Genomic DNA, 23,236 nt, shown 5'->3' with positions numbered 1-23,236 from the left:
ACAACAAAAATCAGTAAAGATTGCATTAAGAAATATTTGACTGGCACTCACTTCTTTTTCCAGATATCTGGCACGCATCGCTATTTGGTTTTCCTTTTGGCGGCGTGCGTCACGTGATCGCTTGGCGGCAATGTTGTTCTTCCGGCGACGTGCCCAATATTTATCGTCCTTCAGTTCGTCGGGCACAAACTGTTTGCGTGATTTCTTGATCATCGGTTGCGGTTTGAGCTCTTCATCGGAGAATGCTCTGGTGCGCGGATCGAAATCCCGCCCCGACGATGCAAAGGAGAAAGCTGAAATGTCAAATACTTCAAGATTAACAATGCTTCACAAACTGTTCGTGGCAAACTAAATTAAGAGAAATGACAAAACGAAATTTATAGCAAGCAGTATTTGATAGGGTTAGGTGGACAATAAATTGTGCTTAGAGTTGGACTTATACGGGCTACAGTTAAAATTTTGTTTGGTAAACTCTTTCAACACTAAATCTAAAGCAAATGCTGGTCAACCAGAATTCTAAAAAAATTACAAGTAACTTAAATTTGTTATAGAAATTCTAAAAATTATTAAATTCAATATACTTCTAAGCTAAATATAGTCATGCTCTTATTATTAAAAATTTCTGGTGTCTAAAAAAAAAATTATTACACCCTCAAAATCAAACCTTTCGAGTTTACAATTGCTTGACTAAAATTTTTTTTTTAATTTTTTAAATTTTATGTGCTCAGTGTAAATTTAAGCTAGTTCGGGGCGAGTTTAACGTAACACTTTTCTTAATAAAGTAATTTGTAGACTTAACAGTACCTATACAATGCTGATAGTATGAAAGAAGTTCTTTGTTTTCTTCACCTCTTTTTTATTATTCTTAAAACTAACTTATCTCGAGATCGAAAGCAATAAGTCTTATTCAAATTTGTTTAATATTTTTCTAAGCTAAAACGATTAATTGGCTCAGCAAGGTTTTCCTGACTAATTGCTAAATTAAAATCTTAACTTAGGAACAATTTATGCCAGTGACCTTTAAGCCAAGCCAATGACATGTCGGAGTGTATGTCTCAGATAGCTAAGTATTCACTTCAATTATAGGACTTTTGGATAGAATTGGTCAATTTTTACCGAGAGTCGTCAAAATTGGAATTTTTGCTTTAAGACTAACGATCTATTCTCTAGCTACCTCGCTCTACCAATCTTTTTCTTGAAAACGCTCTCTGACTATCTCGCTCTATCTACCTTTTTCTACTTTTCTCTACCTCTCAATAAATAGCCTCTAACTAGCTCGTTCCATCGATCCATCTCCTCTTCCCTTTATGTATGTATATATTTTACTTGATAATACTCTATAACTCTTAATCTCACTATATCTCTTTCTTTGAGTCTTTCGCTCTCTCTCTCTCTCTCTCTCTCTCTGTCTATTTCAGTTATAAGATAAATATTGATTTTGTGCGCGTTGAATTCGCATAGTAATTTCAGTCTGACAATTTCGTAAATCATTTAGAACCTTTAAATTTTATTTACTTGCTAGAATAACAGGCACTACCTCAAGTATATAATGTACTTATATACATAGTTTAAAGATATGTATTATTTTTGTAAACTTACATATGTTAATAACTATTTATTCTATTCAAAAACATTTTGTATGTAATAGTAATTTTTAGCCTTCTCTATACGACATTGGAAAATATCTCAAGGTAGGATTACTAATGAAATTTCAGCATAAAAAGGGAAAGGGTAATCAATCATAAAAAAACAATAAGACAATTTTTCAATAACACTTTGCATTTTGTTACTCACTTGACTCAGCCGGCGATGGTGGATTCAATGTTTCCGGACTTATACAATCCGATGGCGATGGGGAACGTTCACGCTTCGTCGTTATATGGCCGAGACCCAGCCCCAGACCAGCTGCATGGCCCAGCGAATCTGATCGATGCCCCAAACCACTTGAGTGTCCCAAATGGGAGCCGGGCAAGCCATCAGGTATATTGTTCTCCGACAAGAATTCATCCAAATCTGCATACTGTTTGTTGTTTATATATATATTTGTGGCAAGCAAGAAATAAACAAAAGCAAATTATTGGCTGTTATTGGAAATTAATTTAAAATTTTGTGAAATATAACAAAAAATAAAAAACAACTTTTTTGAAAACATTCAAAATAGTTGGTATTCGTATTACACACATTTGCCGAGTGGACAAAAGAACACCCATATAATTTTGTTTATAAAAAAACGTAAGCGTAGCTATTTTAGCAGTGAGCTTTAAGCAGCGATAGAACCAAAAAATATGCAAAAATTACAAAAAATATTATTATATTTATAATAAACATGTAAGTGTGTGGCTAAGTGGTTGCTTCTGGCTTGTCGATATGAAATGAAAATTAGCTACGTTAGAAATCATCCCCAAAACTTTTTGATGCTCATTTGATAATATTCCATAGGTATAATTGAAAAAAAAACGTTCGTCTTCTAGGCCTAATGAAAGGGTACTTTAGTTTATTACCCAAAGGGTTTTTCAATTAAATTTAATAAAAAAATTAAACAGGTGGCAACACTTTTTTTAAAAAAGCATTCATTCCTTAAGTTTAAAAAGAGGATTGCTATATGTAGTTTGTTTTCCATAGCTTTTATCAATTAAATTTAGCTAAAATTTTAAGTAGGTTGCCACCTCTCTTTTCAATAAAGCATTCGTTTTATAAGCCTAATTAGAAGATTGCTTTAGTTTGTTACCTCTAATTTTTATCAATTAAAATTTTAAAACTTGAAACAGCAACACTCATAAAATACATTTTCATTTTTGAAACTCCCTAGCTCAACACCAAAATTTTTGAAACTTTTTCATTATTTCTGAAGATTCCGAAACTACATACATATTATTTTGCATTTTACTAGTTCAATACCAATATTTAGTTTTCTTAAAATTTTCAAGCAGGTGGCAACTTTTTAGATACTTGCTAATATTTGAATTGTTTTTTATTATAATTCGTTTTCTTAAAATTTGCAAGCAGGTGGCAACTCTCCTAACATATATTTTAAACTGAATTTTTAGACATAATCCATGCCAATAGTTGATCATTTCTTTCTATTATAATTATTTTACATAAAATTTACAAATAGGTGGCAACGTTCTTAATAATTAGAATCGCGTAGGAAGCGGAGAAAAAGCATTAAGCTTAATAAATTGGTGTTTTGAAATGAATTTCCAATAATTATGTACTCTACTAAATACCCAAAACTTTCACTTTAGTTTTTGGAGAGCCACAGCTCAAAAGATTTCAAATTAAACCAAACAAAGGTACAAGTCAGAATTTCTCTATTACATTTTAGCTTAAGCAGGCACATTCTGTTATTTGTGGAAATCATAGAGCTTTCACCCAAAATATGATTACGTATTACTAAGCTTTTAATGAGCTTTCCTGTTTAGCGATTGCAAATTGTAACAGCTACATTTGTAATCAATTTTAGAGATACAACTGTTCTCATACAATGATTTAAATAGTTGTTTTGAAAGATTTGAACGCTCCTCCTACTTTACAGTCGCCATACATTGAGATTCAAAGCGTTAATTGTAATTCAAGCACTGGGTTAGAAATTTTCCTTTAAATACGAATCAAAGTCTTATCACTTATAGTGACATGTAAATCCGTTCCATTATCAGCGTGATTGCCGCACTAACATCAAATTATATAACAAAAACCAACAACAGCCACTTAGCATCAGTAATGTCTCACATTTAATTTGCGCGTGTTTTCGCTTTTTAAAATCAAGTCATCCTTAAGATAATAATTAAGTATTAAATCTCAAGCGCTGCATTAAGCAAGCTAAGAATTTAATGCAATTAAATCGCAGAAATGCACACAAAACATTTTAAATACAGTGCATACATACATACATATATATACCGGTACTTTTCACACACAAAGAACACTCACGTTGCATTTATGTGTGTAAGTATTGTAAGTAGGTATGCATGTGTGTGCGTATTTGTTCTACTATTTGCATTCATCGGTGAATTATTTTATTTATTTTATATAAATTCCAATTTATTTACAATGCGAATTGCACTACGAAAGCTTGAAAGCTCATGAATTATGAAAAAGTAACACTGTGTAGTGGCTGTTTGTGTGTGTGTAAGAATGGTGAGTTCTCTGAAAGGCTTCTATTAAGGTCGTTGATCGCTAACGGACCGCCTTTTAGCAATTCCTTAAGTATTTTAATATTTAAAAATAGTTTTCCACACAAAAAAAAATTTTAATATTTTTTTCTCAAAATTATTTCAAAATATTTTGAATATTTTCTTAAACGCACTTTTGATAATTTTTTTTTTTTAATTTTTAAATATTTCAAAAAATGTTCCAAAAATAGCTTTTAAAACTTTTAAGAATACTTTTTTTTAATTATTTCAAAATCTTTTGAACATTTTCTTAAAAGTACTTTTTATATTTTTTGAATATGTTTTCAAATCTTTTTCGAAGCATTGCTTTTATTTTCAAAAAATTTTTTTCAAAAATTATTTTCAAAAAATTTTCTACATTTTGCTTAAAAATTATTCGATGATATTTAAATTCCAAAATATTTTCAAAGTTTTTAAAATTTTTAAAATTTTGCTGCAAAAGATTTCTAAATTACTTTCAACAATTTTTCAAACTTTGTTCAATATGTTCTTTAAAGAAAGTCTTTTCAATTTTTTAAGATTGTTTTCAAAAATTTTTCAAATTAATTTCAAAAAAATTTTTCCGTCTTTTTAATAATTTCAAAATTTTTCATTTCATATTTTTCAAAAATTTTTTTTTAAATTTTTAAAAGTTTTCACAAAGTATTTTTAGAAATTTTTATAATTGTTTTTCAAACTTTTGCGGTATTCAAATATTGTGAATATTTTTCTGTTTTTTCAACAACTTCTCAAAACCTTTTGCATTGTCTTGCAAATTTTTAATTTTTTATAATATTTATTTTTTATAAGATTATTCAAAACATTTTCCATTTTTACAATGTTTTTCACATTTTTCCAAATTCGCCTTTAATATTTCTTTTCATACTTTTTCAATTTTTTTTTTTTTTAAATAACTTGTAGTTGTTGCAATTGTCTGTGGGCATATGTGTGTTGTACGAAAATTAGCATTTGAGATGAGACATTCATTTATGTAAATACGTATGTGTATGTAAATGTAAAGCACGCTTCACTACGCAGCAGAAATGATACTAACTTGTGTTACCTTAAGATCGGCATCGTACGGCAGAGCTTTGTCCCACAAATTCGGTCCGAGGAATGCGGTTTGTGCCTCCACATTCCAGAGATCACCCTCTTCTTTGTATTTGTCATCGCCGCAGATAACTTCTTTGCTATTCGATGAGGATTTGCCTGCAATGCAAAAATTTAGTTGGCAGTGTGAATTATACAGCATGCTATAAGTTTTATTCAATACAAATTAATCAAGTATTTTATATGGAAAATGTAATTGGAAAGTGTGCAATTTCAGGCCTTAAATAATGTTTATATATAAATAAATTGTAAAAACTTGCACTTAATCAGTCCGATGACGTCTTCGTATAACTGGTGATTGCCACTTAAGTGTGTGCTTATCGCTCTAATATCATCATAAGCAGCTCGATATAAGTGATACATTTCATTACGACTTCTTGTGCAGACCGTTATTTATTTTAGTGTGTATTAACTGTCTGTGATTATTTGTCTTAACTGCTTGTTGCCGATTGGCTAAAGATTTGATGATACTTCTAAGTTTTTTAAAATATAATAGAGTCTAACTAACAAGTGACCGACTTTAGTTAGGAGGTTTTGACGTCTTAGTCATTATCGTCATTAGTCTACAAAAACACTTGGCTATTGCTATAAATAGCATGAACTTTTGTGTATATTTTCCTTCTAGTATTTATTACAATTATATTTAGGCTATGTTCTAATAAAAGTTGTTTTTATATTACTATTTATTTCGATTTACATACTTGAATCTAAACAATTTGTTCAAAATTTATACCAATAAATATGACACTCTCCCATTGAAACGATACGAAATTTTTGTTCTGCGTTAAATTCCTCCTGTTCTACAAATTCATACCTACAATTTCTATACAAATATCTAACAATTTGTGCTATAAGTCTTCATAAGTTGAGATCTCCAAGGTCTAATAGTTTTTCTTCTGGCAGTTACCCATAATACTTATGGACTCTGCAAAAAATTGCATATTTACTCGCAAGACACTTCTTGAATATTTCGAAACAAAAAAATATAGAAAATTATGCTAAGTAGAAGTGAGAGTTATAGTGATAGTTCCATATTCAGAACTCTTACCAAGAAAACCTTATCTGCTTTAGATTACATTTCGAACAGATTTCCCAATAAATTTGAGACAGACTTTAGCTGTTGAAAACATGAGTCAGTTCGGTGCAAATGCACGTAGTTCTCTAAATTGGAAATTCAGTCCATTATATGACCCTATCGATAGACCGAATCTGATATACCAGAATCTGACGTACGACTGATTTTCTAAGAATTAAAGAGCACGAGCTCTGCAAAGGCAGAGATAAGATATGAAAATCTACGCCACTTGATATGAAATAAGTTGCATCATCTTTTATTAGGAAATCTTGGTATTGGTAAATTGCCTATTGATAAGTAAATAACCAAAATATATCTACATATCTATATATATGTACATACATATCTTTATATATAAAAATTACGTGTCACGTTGTTTATCCGCGATGTACTCCTACTTACTGAACCGATTTTAGTAAAATTTAGCACACTGCGTCCAGTACGAACAAACTTTGAAGATAGGATAGCAAAAATCATAAATAAAAAATATAGTGAAAGCTCTATTAAACGGACTACTCTATTCACTGGACAGAAAGGCTGGTAACGAGACATTGAGAAAGCAGCTTTAAATTCGTTATTTTTTCCAATGAAATTTATTTGTATGAACATATTCAACATTAAACCTCAAGTACAATCACTTGGATTCTTATAACGAAAAAAACAATTTCGCCTTCATTCGTAAATAAAATTTTCACAGCATTGAATAGTTTATTATATGAATAATAGTATAAAATGTACACCACAGCAACGCGTGGCCGGGTCCACTGCTATATACACATACAATGGGTTGTCAAAAAACTTGCGAAAATACCGCAAGACTTTTTTGACAACCTATTACATACAAGTATATGTACATATATGTTATTTGGTTGAATTTTGGAGATGAGTTGCCACCTGGCTAAAAACGCATAGTTGGAAATTTAATGGAAAGCGTGCGCTAAATAAGAGAGATTTGAATATTAAACTAATAATATTATATTTTACATATGTATATGTATTTTGTAATGGAGTTGCCACCTTTCGAAAAAACGTATTTTTTTTAAAGCGTGCCTAACGGATATACAGATATTAAACTACTCAATTTTAAATTATTTTAGGTAAATTTTGCAGCAGAGTTGCCACCTATTTAAATAATTTAAATTTAGAAAAATATTACATACAGCAGTTCAGTGAAAAAGACGAAAATCTTTTCAATATTGACATATTCGGTACAAATTATTTGCAATAGAGTTGCCACGTATTGAAAAATGCGCTTGGAGTAAGCACAGTTGCAAAATATGCATTCAAAAAATAATTGAATTTGCATTTAAAGTAATTTTTTTCTGTTTTGCAGTACCTCAAACCATGATTAAAAATAGTTTTTTTTTTAATTTTTAGCCAAAATACTGGTTTAAAATTCAAAAAAATATTAATCCCAAAACTTTATAAACTAATTAAAAAAATGTAATACTAAAATGAAAAAAATATTTAATCCCAAATCCGGATACAAAAATAAAAAAAATTTTCCCAAAAACCGGATTAAGAAATTAAAACAAAAATTGAATACCAAAATGAAAAAATTTAATCTTAAATTCCGGATTGAAAAATAAAAAAATTAATTCCTAAATTAGATTGCTATGTAAAACAAGAAAAAACGTTAACTTCGGCTGCACTGAAGCTACTATACCCTTCACAGATTACATTGGTGCCTCAGAAAATAATTTATACCAAATTTCGTAAATATATCTTGTCAAATGCAAAAGTTTTCCATACCAGCATTTGATTCCGATCATTCAGTTTGTATGGCAGCTATATGCTATAGTTAACCGATCTGAACAATTTCTTCGGAGATTACATTGTTGCCTTAGAAAATAATCTATACCAAATTTGGTGAAGATACATTGTCAAATGTGAAAGTTTTCCATACAAGAACTTGATTCCGATCGTTCAGTTTATATGGCTGCTACATATATGTTATAGTGGTCCTAAATTGGCCGTTCCAACACGTGAGCAGCTTCTTGAAGAGAAAATGACGTAGGCAAAGTTTCAAAAGTATATCTTAAAAACTGAGGGACTAGTTCGTATATATACAGACGGACGGATATATACAGACGGACGGAGCGAACATACTGATCATTTATATATATACTTTATAGGGTCTCCGACGCTTCCTTCTGGGTGTTACAAACTTCGTGACAAACTTAATATACCCTGTTCAGGGTATAAATATATAGTGTCAAATACCGAAGAAAAATAAAAGTAAAAAATAATATAAAAAACTACTAATAGGCCTATAAAATAAATATAGAAAAAAAATTAAAAATTTAAATATATATTTTTTTCGGAATTTAAATTTTTATTCAAAAATCCGCTGCTTTGAGTATAATATTTCTTATATTGTTGGTTTTCTTTATTAAAAGAATGTTTTTATTTTAAAAAACTTGATACAAATTTTACTTGTTTTTTTTTTTTATTGTTTAGTCCTTTCGGATTTTTAAATGCGGATCTATTTTTATGCACTAACTGACCGATATGGCAGTTCAAATACCAATCATAATTGCTTAGGCGCTAGATAAAAAAATAAAATGCAATAGCGATGATTGAAGTAGGTTAATAATTCAATAAAAGATGGCAAATAGCCACTTTAAATTAGCGCTAATGCATAAATCAAGACATTAACCGAAATGCGAATTGGCACTAAGCGAAATAAGGCAAACGCAGGAGTAAAAGCAAAATACAAACGATGCATTTGCAAGTAAAATGTGAAAAATGTGCAGCAAATGCAAACATGCAGAAATAAACAACAAAAAGTAAATAAAAATTCACACACAACAAGCAAGAGACAGCAGCGCCACGAACAGTGTAAACGCGCATGCGCAGCCATACAAACAATAACACGGCAGGCGCGCGGCGCACACCCTCCCAGCCACGTACAAGCGACGCTGCATATCAACACTTCACATGTGAGTCCAAAAGTCAGGCGGCAACAGCGCGCTGCAGAAAATCATTTCCGTATTCAAAAGTTACATCGTAAAGTACGACAACAACAAAAGCATTAACAAAAAATGAAAACAAATTTCGTTTGGCGCGGAGTGGGCTCGCTGTGGGTTGGTAATAAAAGCCAAATGACTGCACATACACGCCATACGCGCACATACATAAATATGTATATAACATACATATACACATATTTACAAACAACCACACACACACACATGTGCGCTTGCAGAAAGCAATTGACCAAAACAAGGAAAACCAGAAAGCATGCAAGCGAAAATGATAAATTGAGCAAATGTGAAATAATATGTATATAAGTATTCACGCTTTTTGATATATGTATGTAAGTGTGTGTGTGTGTGTGTGCGTTCAAAGGAGGGTCGTGCGGCACAATAGGCCATTGTAAAATCTGACTTGGGCTGACTTTCAGTTGAAAAAACGACGAAACGTTGCCAAGTGGAGTGTTGGAAAAATTACGGCTAGCAACAATAGTTGCAACAACAAAAGAAAACAACGAAATCAAATGGAAAATGAAAGTGAAATTTTTTTCGGATTTTTTCATCGCCTGGTTTTTATCGGTGCCAAAGCTTGTGTGTGTGAGTGTCTGTGTGCTTTGTTTACTTTGCGTGCCTCGCTATTTCTGAGCTTTCAAGCGGCGTGTGAGCGCGCTCAGTTAGTGCGCTTAGTTCGGCGCATGCGTGACCTATAACAATCGCGCGTCTTGCTATTTGAGTGTTTGCTGAAGTAATAAACAGACGAGTGTTATATTAACGCTGTTCAGCAGTTGAGTAAAAGCTTTCGGCCTGTGCGAGAGCTTTTACCGCTTTTCGAGTGCAAACATTTTACATTGTCTTTCTTTTGGCTTTCTTGCCCTAATCTTTCTTCGCATTTTACTTTTAGCGCTCAGCATTTTTGCTCTGCTTCGTCTATAGTTTTCTCTCAGCAAGCTTATCATTACGAGTTTTGTGTATGGATTATCTGTGATGCGAATCTATTCGTGTGTGAAGCTAACGGTTTCAGGCGCTTATACTGCATACTTTATATACAGTTATCCATGATTTTCATCCTCATACTCTTTTCTTCCTTTCTTGGTGCTTTTTTGTGCCCACCTCTACAGCAGCTCTCGGCTAAAAACTTTTTTTTTCCATTTTTTCCTTCTCTGTTCAACTCTGCTGTCTGCTGTAGTTTCAGCTTTAACTTCAGCTTCAGCTTTGGTTTCAACTTCAATTGCAACTCCGTATTCACCCTTTCGCCAGCTAAAAATTTCCGCTTTCTTATTCACTCTCACTTTCATTTGACTCCGTTGCGCTTTGGTCTTGCTTTGTTTTATTTTACCAACTGGTTGTTGTTGCTTTGCAAACTGGCTTTGACTATCTTATGCTTGTTACCGTCTTACTATCTCTGCTTTCTGTCTGTCTGTCTGTCTATCGGTGTATTACCAAATGTTGCGAAATCTTTGCTTGTCATTTGTGGTAAGTGTTACGATTGCAATTGAATAATACTTGCAACTTAGAAAATTGCATTCGCATTCATGCACGTTTGGTCGACTTCTGTTATATTTCAGGTGGAAATACAAGCATATTTTTAAGTATGTAAATATTTTTGACTTCGTATGGGAAGATTGGTATCCAAGTGCACTTTCCATAAAATTTTTGTGAGTAAATGTCTAAATGACTAGATTTCTCGTATTTCAATATTCTTCTCATACCAGCTTTAGTCCATTTGTGCATTGTAAAGTTATGCAGGAAACGATTATGAATTTTAAAAACTGATTGACCAAGTTCTCGAATGAATAACCTTAAAAGCATGAAAAAATCTTCTTTCAAAGTTTAAATCATTTACCCGCCTTTGACAATTGACTGGGTGGGGTAAGTTTGACGTTTGTCAATTAGAAAACCAGTTGCAGTCAAATTGAAATCGTACTGAAACGCTATTTGAACGGAGACATTTCAAATATTCCCACTTTTCTGTTTTGGCTACGATTAAAAATGCTATACAAGTAATAACTTTGAGGCGTTTTCACACTAGAATAAGTTGAACAAGATCTTAGCACTGGTCCTATCTGCAAGGTAAGACAATACTCTGAAGTATTTCATGCTTTACGAAATTATTTTGGCAAATGAAATACATTAATGCTTCAGATTTTGTCTAAGTTGCATGTTTCCCATTACAAAGGTTTAAAAAGCAACCATTATCGATGATACAGATTATAGCGATATCATTTTTGTAGAGCATTTGACTTTCGGCTGCAAAACAGGCTTCAGTTAAGGTAGGTATCTGCTCACTGTTGTTAAATATGTGCCCAGCGAGCATTCATTAGATATCTGAGAGTACGAAAAAGTCAGTGAGGGCGAGATTCAGAGCACATAATGTTACTAACTGCATATGTTGCCTTCTACATTGTGTCTTGGCAAATTTTTACATTTTTGATATGATAGATACTCAGAACGTATGAACGCTCTTTGTGTTATTTACAGTAACTTGAAATATTCATCTAGCCCAAGAAATGGACTTAAATCGCTAACATTTTCACGTCAATATTTTTTACAACTTTCGACGTGAATTAAATCAGCAACAGTACTTCATGAACTTAATCAACTTTTGCTGATGAAGTTCCATTAAGAACTGGTATACATAAATCGATAATATGCTGAATTCAATCGAAGTCGCAGATCACTCCAAGATGCATATCGCTAAGGTCGTTCAAAAACAGTTTTTGTTCCGGAAGCTATTAATGCTGTGCACAAACTGATACTACATGAACGTAAAGTGATCTATCGTGGGGTTAAGACACCTATAAGCATTAGTGGAACTAGCATAAATTTAAGATTGCATAAACATCTGATTGCAGAAAAATTTTTTTTCTTCGTGAGACCTCACACAATTTGTTGATCGCTTAAACAAGGATCGTGTTGATTGGTGAAAAAAATAATATAACGGTGCTTAAAAACACGTCTTTTACATAGTGACCGATGATGAACCGTGGACTTAGGCGTACGAGTTCGAAAGTAAACAGCAGTCGACTGTATGGGTGTTTCAAGATGAGCCGAATCCAACAAAAGCAGTTCACACACGACGCACTTCCAAGCAAATATTTGTCTGTTTTTTTGGTACAGCTGAACAAGTCGTAACCATACCTCTGGAACATCGCAGAGCAGTAAATTCTGAGTGGTTAGGAACTATTTTTTTTGCCTGTTGCCTTTCAAAAAATCGGGAAAACCAACCGCCGAATGAATCAACTGCATTTTTGAGCACTCAAAATATCGATTTGATGAGTCATCCTCTGTATGGTCGTATCGAATGCCTACTTTTTATTCCCGTTCGTAAAAAATAAACTAAGAGATCAACGTTTCTCAACACCTGAAGATGCGGTTGATGCGTTCAGAACGCATGCTTTTGAGATACCTCAATAAGAGTGGCAAAAGTGCTTGGACAAATGGTTCAAATGCTTGGAAAAATGTATACAACTTAATGAAGAATATTTTGAAATACAATAAAGCCTTACTTATAAAAGGCAACACCCATACCTTAACGCGTAATTATAGTCCATTTATAATATTGTTAAAATTGGGTTTAAATTCACAAAAAGTGAAAGCTTTCTTTGGAGACAAAATGCCCCTGAGTTGCTTTCGAAAGCTCTAATTAAAAATATTTTAAAAAAGCTTCCTCCGAAGTATGCAGAATATGGCTTGCTTTCGAAAGCTGTGCATTGAATATTTAGAAAAAGTGATTTTTTGTGTATTGTAAAATACAAAAGAAGGCTAACCGCAACAGAAAGAAATTTCTTTAAAATACATCTATAGTATTTTTCAAGTTCTGAATTGACGAAAAGTAAAGGCCCTATTTGGATTAAGAAAGTGTAAGCTGCTTTTGAAGGCATTTCACTAAATATTTCAATAAGGTTTTCTTTTAATTTTATTAATAAGCAATTTTGTTTAAAATTTGCTAACGAAATTGCAAAAAAAAGTTTGTTAAATGAAAAAAATTATCATTTTTATACTACGAGCTCCGCAAAAGTGATAGCTTTTACGTGAAAAAAGCTTAGTTTGCGAACGACTGTATTTTTTAAATGTTTAGTGCGGAAAAGCTACTTATTTACTAATTAAATGAAACTTCTTAAAGGTTTCCGTAGAAAAAACTTTTTATAAAACTCATTTCACGATTTTTAAAGCTTTGACTAGCATAACAGCGCTGAAATTTCATTCCAACGCCCAAATAAATTTAGTGTAAAAATTGCTTTTAAGTTTTATATGCAAAATAAGCAAAGTTATAAAAATAATCATATATTCAAAAACTGTACATTTGGACATACACGCTTTTTGATTGGAAAATATGCAAATATCTCATGCCATATAAATATCTCTGTATTTATATATTTCGCTTAATGCTAACATAAAGCCTTTCAAACAAGGCAATTAAGGCATTCATTTTAAACTTTCTCACTATTTAAATACAAAAAAATGCAAAAACGAAATGCAAAAACAATAGCAATAACAACGAAACAACAAAGGCATAAGCAAAGACAAACACAAGCACAATGAAAGCAAAAGCAAAAGCAGTTTGCAGAAAAATTAAAATAACAACAACAACGCAATGCAAACAAACAAAAAACCAAAAAAAAATTACCGTTTGTTTTGCAAATGAAACCCAAAAATGGAGATTTCCTGCCTGAAAACAAAGAAGTAATAAAATATCGTAAATTAAAGAAATTTCACAAAAAAAACACGGAAAATATTTTTGATGAAGAAAGAAAAATAAATAAAAATTCAAAAAATAGTTGGAGATGAAGAAGAAAATCGCCAAATATGCAAATATGAGCTTCAATGGAAGGTGGTGAATGAGAGTTGCCGAAATTTCTATACATTTGTGTGTACGTATGTTTGAGTGTGTTTGTTGTATTAAGCAAAAACAATAAATAAAGAATAATGCGCACAGATTTACACGCCAAACAATATGTATAAAGAAGTAGAAGAAAAGATAATAGTAAACACTAAATGGCAACAATGAGGCGACACAGTTACAAAAGCTAAAACCCAAAACCAAAAAAAATAGAAAAAATAATAAATAAATGACTTTTCGGCGCAGAAATATGCACAAAAGAGACACAGAGACTGCGCAGATTTTTTCATTGTTTTCCTGGTTGGTCGGACCTCCACTATATTTAGTAATTTAACACGCCATTTTGGTAATACAAGCGCCACGAAAAAACTAAAAAAACCTTAACTATGAATATTAATGTATGTATATATAAGATAAGTTTATATATGTGCATATATTTGACTGCTGATAACTTTTACTTTTATTTTCACTTTCACTGCGCACCTAAGCATGCGAGTATCAGAAAAAACAGTGTCCAAAAATGCGCCAAAGATGCTGAGCGAAGGGAACTGAGACAATGAGGAAGGGCCACAGCATGCAGCAAATGGCAACAACAAGCAATGAAGCAGCGAAGAAGAAATGCTGGTGAACTGAATTTGTGTAATTTATGGACCCAATTTGGTGTGCATATTTTTAGCACACACTACAAAAACAGCAGCAATTTAACCGCAGTTCAGAAAAAAGAAATGGTTGCGCATGTGCAGAAATGCCTCTCTCGTATCTTCGACAGAAGTAGAAGTTGCGAAAGTGAACTTAAAAGAAACGTCTTCGTTGATGCTTTAATCTTCCAACTGTATACAGATGTAGGCCATATATAGCATGTACAGTTGAAAATCAGACATCGAGACACTCTTAAAGTGCTGATGGCAAAACCTGAATCACATTAACCGAAGTTTTTGCTGCTTTTTGGGGAATCCAAATATGTACTTTTAGTATGTAAATAAAAATACGGCTTTGTGGGTCAGCTGCTGATCGATTTCGCATTTGGGACGCATGAGATGGAAGTTTCGGAATATGTAAAAAGTAAAATTTATTTATAGCCAACAGTGATTCATTTATTTAAAATTAAGTACTTCTGCCTTTGGTTCTGCTATATTTACAGTATCCAAAATTTATGGGCTCCTTGTAATAAGAATTAACATTGGATCCGATATGTGTCTGACCCGAGATTACCACAAAATATTGTTAAGAGACAAAATGGGTTCATTTTGAGATCAGTGTACTGTAGGAAAATAGAAATTATGAGAGAATTCATTGAAGCCCAAAAAGACAAAAAACGCGACCAGATAGGAAAAATTAATAAAATTAGTTATGATATTCATTCTCAGTTCTTCTGTCTGATTTATATGTATGTGTGCAAGAACTGTCCGCTTGGTATTCGCACAATATTCTATTGGGATCTCGTGGTAAGATGAGTATGGAGCAAACTTCTAAGTCTTCAAAATTAAAAACGTTATGAGGTAATCAAAGAATATGTAACACAGATGATGAACTATCCTATCATCGCATTGAGGAACCATAAGAAACCATTTGCTGTGAGAAAGTAATTAACCAGCACAGACGATTAACGTAAAAATAACAGTAATCGGAAATTATAACACCAATTTTAGAATTTATCATAGGTTATACTAACAGAAATCGGAAATGAAATCGGCAAGTACTGAAAACATAGTATTTGCTTTGGAAAGAGAAATATTTAAACCTAAATGCCATGACTCAAGTTACTATTAATATGAAGTTTAAAAAACAAAATACTTAGAAGAGATCTTTGAAGAAATATATGTAATTACAAGTGATCTCTCAAAGTTTTATGTTGAAAATGCTTACTCAATCCTCTTAAGAGAACTTGTAGCTATAGATTCATTCTAAATTCGGAAAGCATCAGAAAACAGCTTATATAAAGAGTATGTAGAACGATTTAATTCTTATAACCGCGGAAAAAGTCAATTCTACTATGGGCCACAACATGATCTCAAGTCAGACGCGACAAAAGTGATTCAAAAACTCCAATTGATCTTTTTGCTAAGCAATAACAATCTAAAATAAAAACAAACATATAGCTCGGCCACACTAAAGCAATAAATGCATTTCTTATAGCATAAAAGGGTATAAAAGATCTTTATCTAGATTTTGGCGTTATATCCTAAAGTGTTCCAATATTGGCGATTGCGAAATTTAAGCAGCTTCTTGTGAAGAACACACATTTTCCAACACTTCAGATCTATATCTCAAAAGCTAAAACTAAACTAAGTGTTTCCAATATTGGCAAAACTTTATTTTCAAACTTTAAAACGACAAAATTATTATTCTCAAAAACTTTTTTTTTCCGACTAATGGAGATCACACCGCTTACATCTTTCCATGAGTCCAGCTAATTCCAAATTTCAAATCTACCTCCGCCTCACAAAAACGACCTATCAGATAGGTTTTGCAAAAATGCATCGTCTAGGCAGAAAATTTTCTGATAATCAAACTCAACGTCCCGAATGTACTCATAAGTCACTCGACTGTTAGGACTATTGTTCCAGCGGTCTTCCCATTTAAACCTGACCCTGTCATCTAGATCATCGGAAATCCAGTTGAAAAGTTGGCTTTTCATACTTTAAAATTCCCGCGACAAAATTATTATTCTCAAAAACTTTTTTTTTATTTTTATAGATTCCAAATTTCAAATCACTATGTTTTATCGTCTATTTTTGATAATCAAACTTTGTAGCAGAAATTTTTAAAGTTTGAAAAGTGAAATTTCTGAATATGTGATGGTTATTTTTGAGAAAAAAAAAATTAGTAGGTTAAATTTTAGTTTGAATGAAAAAACGAAAATTCCTATGTTAAATGTATGGGAACCAAAAAAAAAAAAAAAGATAGCGACCCCTTAGAGTTAAGCTACAGCGCCTGGCTTGAGGGAGGATTTTTTGTTTGTTAATCTCTAACGTTTGAGGGGGGAAGAGTTGAAAAAAAATTCAAAATTTTTTTGAAGCACCCTAATAAGTACATACTATATTAAACTTATAATATGCCGATGACCATATGAAAGTTTTTGCTAAGCAACAACTCTGTCTCTCTCCGAAGTAATAGGTTTTTTTTCATTACTTAGTTTATGAACGATTCATTACCTCTTCTAGCTGCTCCTGCTTTGGCTCAGTGCGCTGATTTTTCTTTCTGTATGTATAGTAGTGTCTTCTGCTATTGCCTTTAGACATATGTATATACAAGTTAATTTTTTCCTTCTTTGGATGTGTGCCCAACTTTCATCTCTGCCATCACTTTTCATTTCCGAAGTTGTTGTACAATCTTTATTTATAACTAAAACCTCACACTATTTTAATGCGCTCACCAAAAGCAGCATTTGTTGGCGAATAAATAAATCCTTATAAAGAGATTGCATGAAAGCAAAATTTATTATTATAACATATCTTTTTCGTTTACATATATTTTATTTGTAAATTTTAGAAACTTTCGCGCTTTTGACCAAAAACATGCAAATTCAATGCAAATATGATTATCTGCTCATTTCCCGTGTCTTCAATAGGAAGCGGTACATTAAAGCGCCAACAAAAGATTTGACACAACAACAAAAAGAACAACCAAATTTATGGCTTATACACGCCAACAATAGAAACAAAGCACTTTATCTGCTCGCGTCATCAGCGAGTAGTTTGTGAAAAAGAGTGGAATATGCAGAAAAAAAGGCCGAGACAGCGGTAATTTTAACCGAATTTCGCATGCAATTAAAAATAATTTGCATAATTTTCGTAAATTTCGTAAATTTGGTGGCAACTAGCAACAACGCCTGCGCGAAAACGGAAAAAGAAAGGTTGGCCCGAAATTTCGTTGGCATTTTCACTTTCATTAGAAGCGCTCGAGTGGCACAACCGGTCAAGCGAGCGGTCATTTGGTCAGAAAGTGAACAAAAAACAACAACAACAACTAAATGCTATATGTTTGTATGTGAAAGAGCAGAAGTTAGCGCCAAGGGAGTGCTGCGCATGCGCGTAGTAGCAGCGCGGCGAACGCTCAATGCCGCTGGGACTACGACAACGCATTGTCTGCTGGCGTTGCTCGCGTTAGTAGCCGGCGTTAATGATACAATACTGCGTGTGTAGACATGTGTGTGTGTGCTGAGTAAGTGCCCAGAAAGAAAATGTAGTGGAAGTCAGAGGAGAAAAGTCAGAAAGCAATCATACCGAAATTAAAATAAAATTGTAATTTAAATCTTTTAAGTTGGCAGCCGTTGTATATATAATCATACATACATAAAATATTTTTTGGTGTAAAAAATACATATACATACATATATACATACTTGTAAATTTGTGTTTGTATGTATTTCTTGCTCACTTGTAGCTTTTGTGCTCGTATTGGCATACTTATACTAATATGATATGCATACAGTCAGCGCCATAATTATATGTATGTACATACATGCATCTATTCAGTTATCCATATGTATGTAGTTATATGTGTGTGTGTGTGCGCTAGTCAGTTTGCATTTAGTAACTGTATTATTATGCTTTATGTTTCATATTAGTTTACTTTTGATAATTTTCATGCTGCCGGTCTGTCGACTAGCTACAACAACTAACAGCCAGCAACAACAACTACTGATATATGGGATTTTACTGGACCGTAGCAATAATGCGGAATTAAACTTTCACTTATTTAATGTTTTTTTCACATTTCAATTTTCTTGTTTTATTTTTTCCTGACTTTTTGGCGCTTTCGGAAAGTGTAGCATGTGAGTGTGTGTGCGCATGTGCAAATGAAATGTATTACATTTCTTGCTTACGTAATGTGAAAAAGAAAGGAAAAGTGTTCAGCGATACTGCACAGTTCTTTGAATGAGCGATAAGAGGTGGTACCTGTTGGCCATATAAGGCGCATAGAAGTTCATTATTATGTGTTCATTTGTCACATAATATATTTATATTTTATATTTTAATATAAATATACATACTTGTATATATATGTTATATGCATATAAGATTATTATTAATTAATATACTTAATTAATTAATTAAACTTGCTTAATTTTACTAATTTTTTATTATTCAATTTATTTTATTTTTTTTATGTAACTTCTTCCTAATTTATATTTTACTTTTAAAATTATTTTTTCAAATTTTTCTGTTTTTTTTATTAAAATAAATTATTATATTTCGTCAGCGTCACTTTAATTAAATAAAATATATTTTATATTTTTTTATTATATTTTATATATGTATGTATATTTTTTTTATATTTTTTTTAGTAATTTTAAGTTTTAATGTTTTTATAAATATTAGTAAAATAATTTACTTCATATGCATTCTTATTAATTATTTATTTTGTTAATTATTTTAATTGTTTTGTTCTATTATTTTATAAAATTTACTTAACTTTTCTTAATCTAAATTTATTTTATATTTTTTTAGTTAACTTATTCTTAGTTTATTTTTTATTTGAAAAAATATCCTTCTAAAATTTTTGTATTTATTTTTAATTTAATTAATTTATTATACTAAATTTCTTAATTCAGTTTTATTTTAATTAAATAAAAAACATATTTACTTTATTTAATTTTTTTGTTTTATAATTTTTTCTTGATGTTTTATATATTTTATTTCATTTATTTTAATTTTATACGATTTAATTATTTTTAATTTTTTGAAAAAAATATTAAATTACTTATTCTTAATTTATTTTTTACTTTTAGAATTTTTTTTTCCGAATTTTTGTATTTATTTTTACTTTAATTAAATTATTATGCCAAATTTCTTAATTCAGTTTTATTTTAATTAAATAAAAAATACATTTACTTTATTTAATTATTTTGTTTTATAATTTTTTCTTTATGTTTTATATTTTTTATTTTTAGAATTTTTTTTTCCAAATTTTTGTGTTAATTTATAATTTAATTGAATTAAATTTCTTAACTCAATTTAATTTTAATTAATTATTAAAAATATATTTTCAAGATTTTATATTTTTTTATTTTATTTTTTGGTAATTATTTTATTATTTTCATAATTGTTATTAAAGTTTTGTTTTTAAATTTATTAATTTTTATTTCTTTGAGGAGAACTGAAAATATTTTACTTTTCTGTATTTTATTAATTTTTATTTAATATCATAACCAATAACCAAATTATTTTTATTTCTTTAAAATATAATAAAATATTTGAAAGTTTAATTTAATTTATTTTTCATATTATTTTAATTTAGTTTATTTTATTTTCTTAAAATTTTATAATATTTTAGTTTGTATTAGATACAAAAATAAATAATTTTGTTTAACTTTATTTTATTCTAACTATTTTCTTTGTCAGTTTACTATTGTTTATTCATTAATTTATATTAACTTTTGCTTAATTGATTTTAAAAACGTCCTGGTTTAATTTTTTAAATTAATATTTAAATATTAGATTTTTTAACTCACTTAACTTAGTTAAAATTTAAGATGTTATTACTACATTGTATATATTTTATATATTTTTGTTATTTTTATTTAATTAAATTTAATTATTCCTTTTTTTTAATCAAATCACAATTTCATTTGACTTTTTTATTTTTAATTCATATAGTTTAATATAAATATTTGCTTGAAATAATTAGTTTTTAAATAAAAAATTAATTTAATTTAATCTTTTATCTTAATTTTATTATTTTTATCAATTTTAATTATTTTTTTATGTTTAACTTACTTCATTTTTAATAAATTACGGTATTTAATTTTTTTATTTTTAATTTTTTGTTTAATTATTATTTTTTTATTATTAATTTAATTTTCTATTTTTTTAAATACATTTTGTTGCTAAAAATCTTCACCAACCCAACAGATCTCCCCTTCTACACATCTTGTATATACATACATGCATACAGATTTACATACTTTACATACTTACATACATACATATATAGTACATATACACAAATCTCTATATGCCTTTCTTTACTCCACTGCTTACTCTTTACGACGAGTGCGCGTAATTGCCACAAAAAGTGTTACACTTTCTTGCCACACTTTTCCTTAACCATGCCAGTTCGCTTAGTTCATATGTGGCATACCAACACCAAGACCAACTGCATGTCATAACAAATGTGATGAATGGAGTGGCATGCAAAGCACATATGTACATATGTCATGTACACAATTGTTTGTATATGGAGTACAGGTATTTATTACACCATTTCACCAGTTGTTTGACTTGTTAAAGCAATGCCTCGTCTTGTTGTTATTGTAAATTTGTGGTTGCATGTACAACAAGCTTTCGCATGCAATATTACATAATCAGCTAGCGGTGATGAAAAGAGTTGCCATACAGACTTGAAAACATATGTACATGTATGTACATATATTGTAACATACATATTCCTATATATGTATACACATACACAGACATAGAAATGGTGTGAGCTGTTAGTGACTAGAAAGAATATGAAAATTGACAATGCGCATGCGCAGCAACTGTTGATTGATTTCAATGCAATTAATATCAATTACAGGTACGTTTCAAGTTTTGAATATATTAACATTTCTCTGAGCTGCACTTCACCTGAGCAAAATTTGATGAAATATGTCTTTCCTTTATAAGTATGTATAGTATGTAGTATGTATGTACATATGTATATCATAAAAATCTGTTTTCAAAATATTTTTTTTTTTTCATATTTATTGAACTTCGAAATTATTAAAACAGCACCTTAATATTGTTATATTTTCGAAATTTTCGGAAATATTAAAAGTTTCGAAAATTTCAGAAATTTCGAAAATTAAAAAATATTGTTATATTTTCGAAATTTTCGGAAATATTAAAGGTTTCGAAAATTTCAGAAATTTCGAAAATTAAAAAAATTCGAAAATTTCCGAAATTTGGAAATTTAAAAGAATTTCGGAAATATCGAAAACTAAAAAAATTTCGGAATTTCGAAAATTTAAAAGTTTCGTTTTTGGTCATAAAAAGCTGTTTTCAAAATTTTTTTTTTAATTTTTTTTTCATATATTATTGAACCTCGAACGTATTAAAAGTACCACCCATCGAATTTCGAAAATTTAAAAAATTTCGAAAATGAAAAATATATCGAAAATTTGGAAAACTTAAAAATTTCGATAATTGCTACTTTTTGTTTCGGAATTTCAAAAATTTAAAAAAATTATTTGTGATAAAAATCAGAGTGAAATTATTAAAGAAACTAAATTTTGTTTTTGTACACTATGTATGTACATATGTAAACATAACTTCGTATATAAACTACGTACACACTTGTACATACATAAGTATTTTGTTGCTCGAAATGCAATTACCGTTCGAAACTCGTTTTCGTGTGGGAAAATATTCGATAAACGCGCAGACGACAACTGTGGAACAAACACAAACACTCACAGACACACACGCACGAGCACAATTATAAATAGCATTTCTTCGGCAATCAGACGGTGTGCGCCGTTTGGGCTTTTATTACAGTTATTACAGCAGTCGCTTCTATTTTTGTTGCATTTATTATTGTTTTGGTAGCGGCAAGGGGGGCTGCTAAAAGGGGCCGTTGGAAACTCTCACTTTCATTTCATTGCGATTTCAGGTTTACTCGTGTATGTTTGTTGTTGTTGTCGTTAATGCTGTCGCTGGCGCTGTCGTGATTATTATTGCTTTTGCTTTTTTATTTCGTCGTTTTCTTTGCTTTATTGTTGCTTTGTTTGCATTTTTACACCGCTGTTTTATCTTTTCCGGGCTTAGCGTGCTTACATACATACAAGTGTGTGTGTGTATGTGTGTGTTGTTAACTTTCTGTTTACCCGCCAAACTGGCTGACTCGCTTGGCTGGCTGCTTCGCTGATGCGCTGTCTGATTGCTCTTGCCGCTGCTGCAACATTTTTTGTTGCTCTTGGTTGTCTTTGTTGTTGTTGTTGCCGTTTCTGCTGCCGCTGTGATATCAGCGATGCTCGCACTGACATAATATTTGCAATTTTCTTTTCAAGTTTTATTTAATGCTTCTTATTTCATACATTATGTTGCAACGGAGCTTTCTTGTGGCAGGCGCTGCAGCTATGTAATAGCCACATGTATAT

General features: G+C 30.8%; 1 protein-coding gene across 13 annotated transcripts in view; it reads right to left on the bottom strand.

Annotated features, from left to right (window-relative positions):
* Positions 1–23,236, bottom strand: part of LOC126761354 (hepatic leukemia factor) — a 66,633-nt gene that overhangs the window by 7,703 nt on the left and 35,694 nt on the right. For 8 of the 13 annotated variants that reach the window (XM_050477444.1, XM_050477446.1, XM_050477442.1 and 5 more), the window contains exons 3-6: positions 13,939–13,980; positions 5,206–5,360; positions 1,795–2,020; positions 52–308 (exon numbers count right to left, since the gene is read on the bottom strand). In XM_050477444.1, the coding sequence (XP_050333401.1) occupies positions 52–308; positions 1,795–2,020; positions 5,206–5,360; positions 13,939–13,980 (680 nt within the window). The remainder of the gene's footprint in view (positions 1–51; positions 309–1,794; positions 2,021–5,205; positions 5,361–13,938; positions 13,981–23,236) is intronic. The other 5 variants (XM_050477451.1, XM_050477452.1, XM_050477448.1 and 2 more) reach the window with 4 other exon arrangements.

This window comes from Bactrocera neohumeralis, chromosome 6, assembly GCF_024586455.1.
Source record: "Bactrocera neohumeralis isolate Rockhampton chromosome 6, APGP_CSIRO_Bneo_wtdbg2-racon-allhic-juicebox.fasta_v2, whole genome shotgun sequence".
Classification (NCBI taxonomy): Eukaryota; Metazoa; Arthropoda; class Insecta; order Diptera; family Tephritidae; genus Bactrocera; species Bactrocera neohumeralis.
This window is presented reverse-complemented; position numbering and strand designations above follow the sequence as displayed.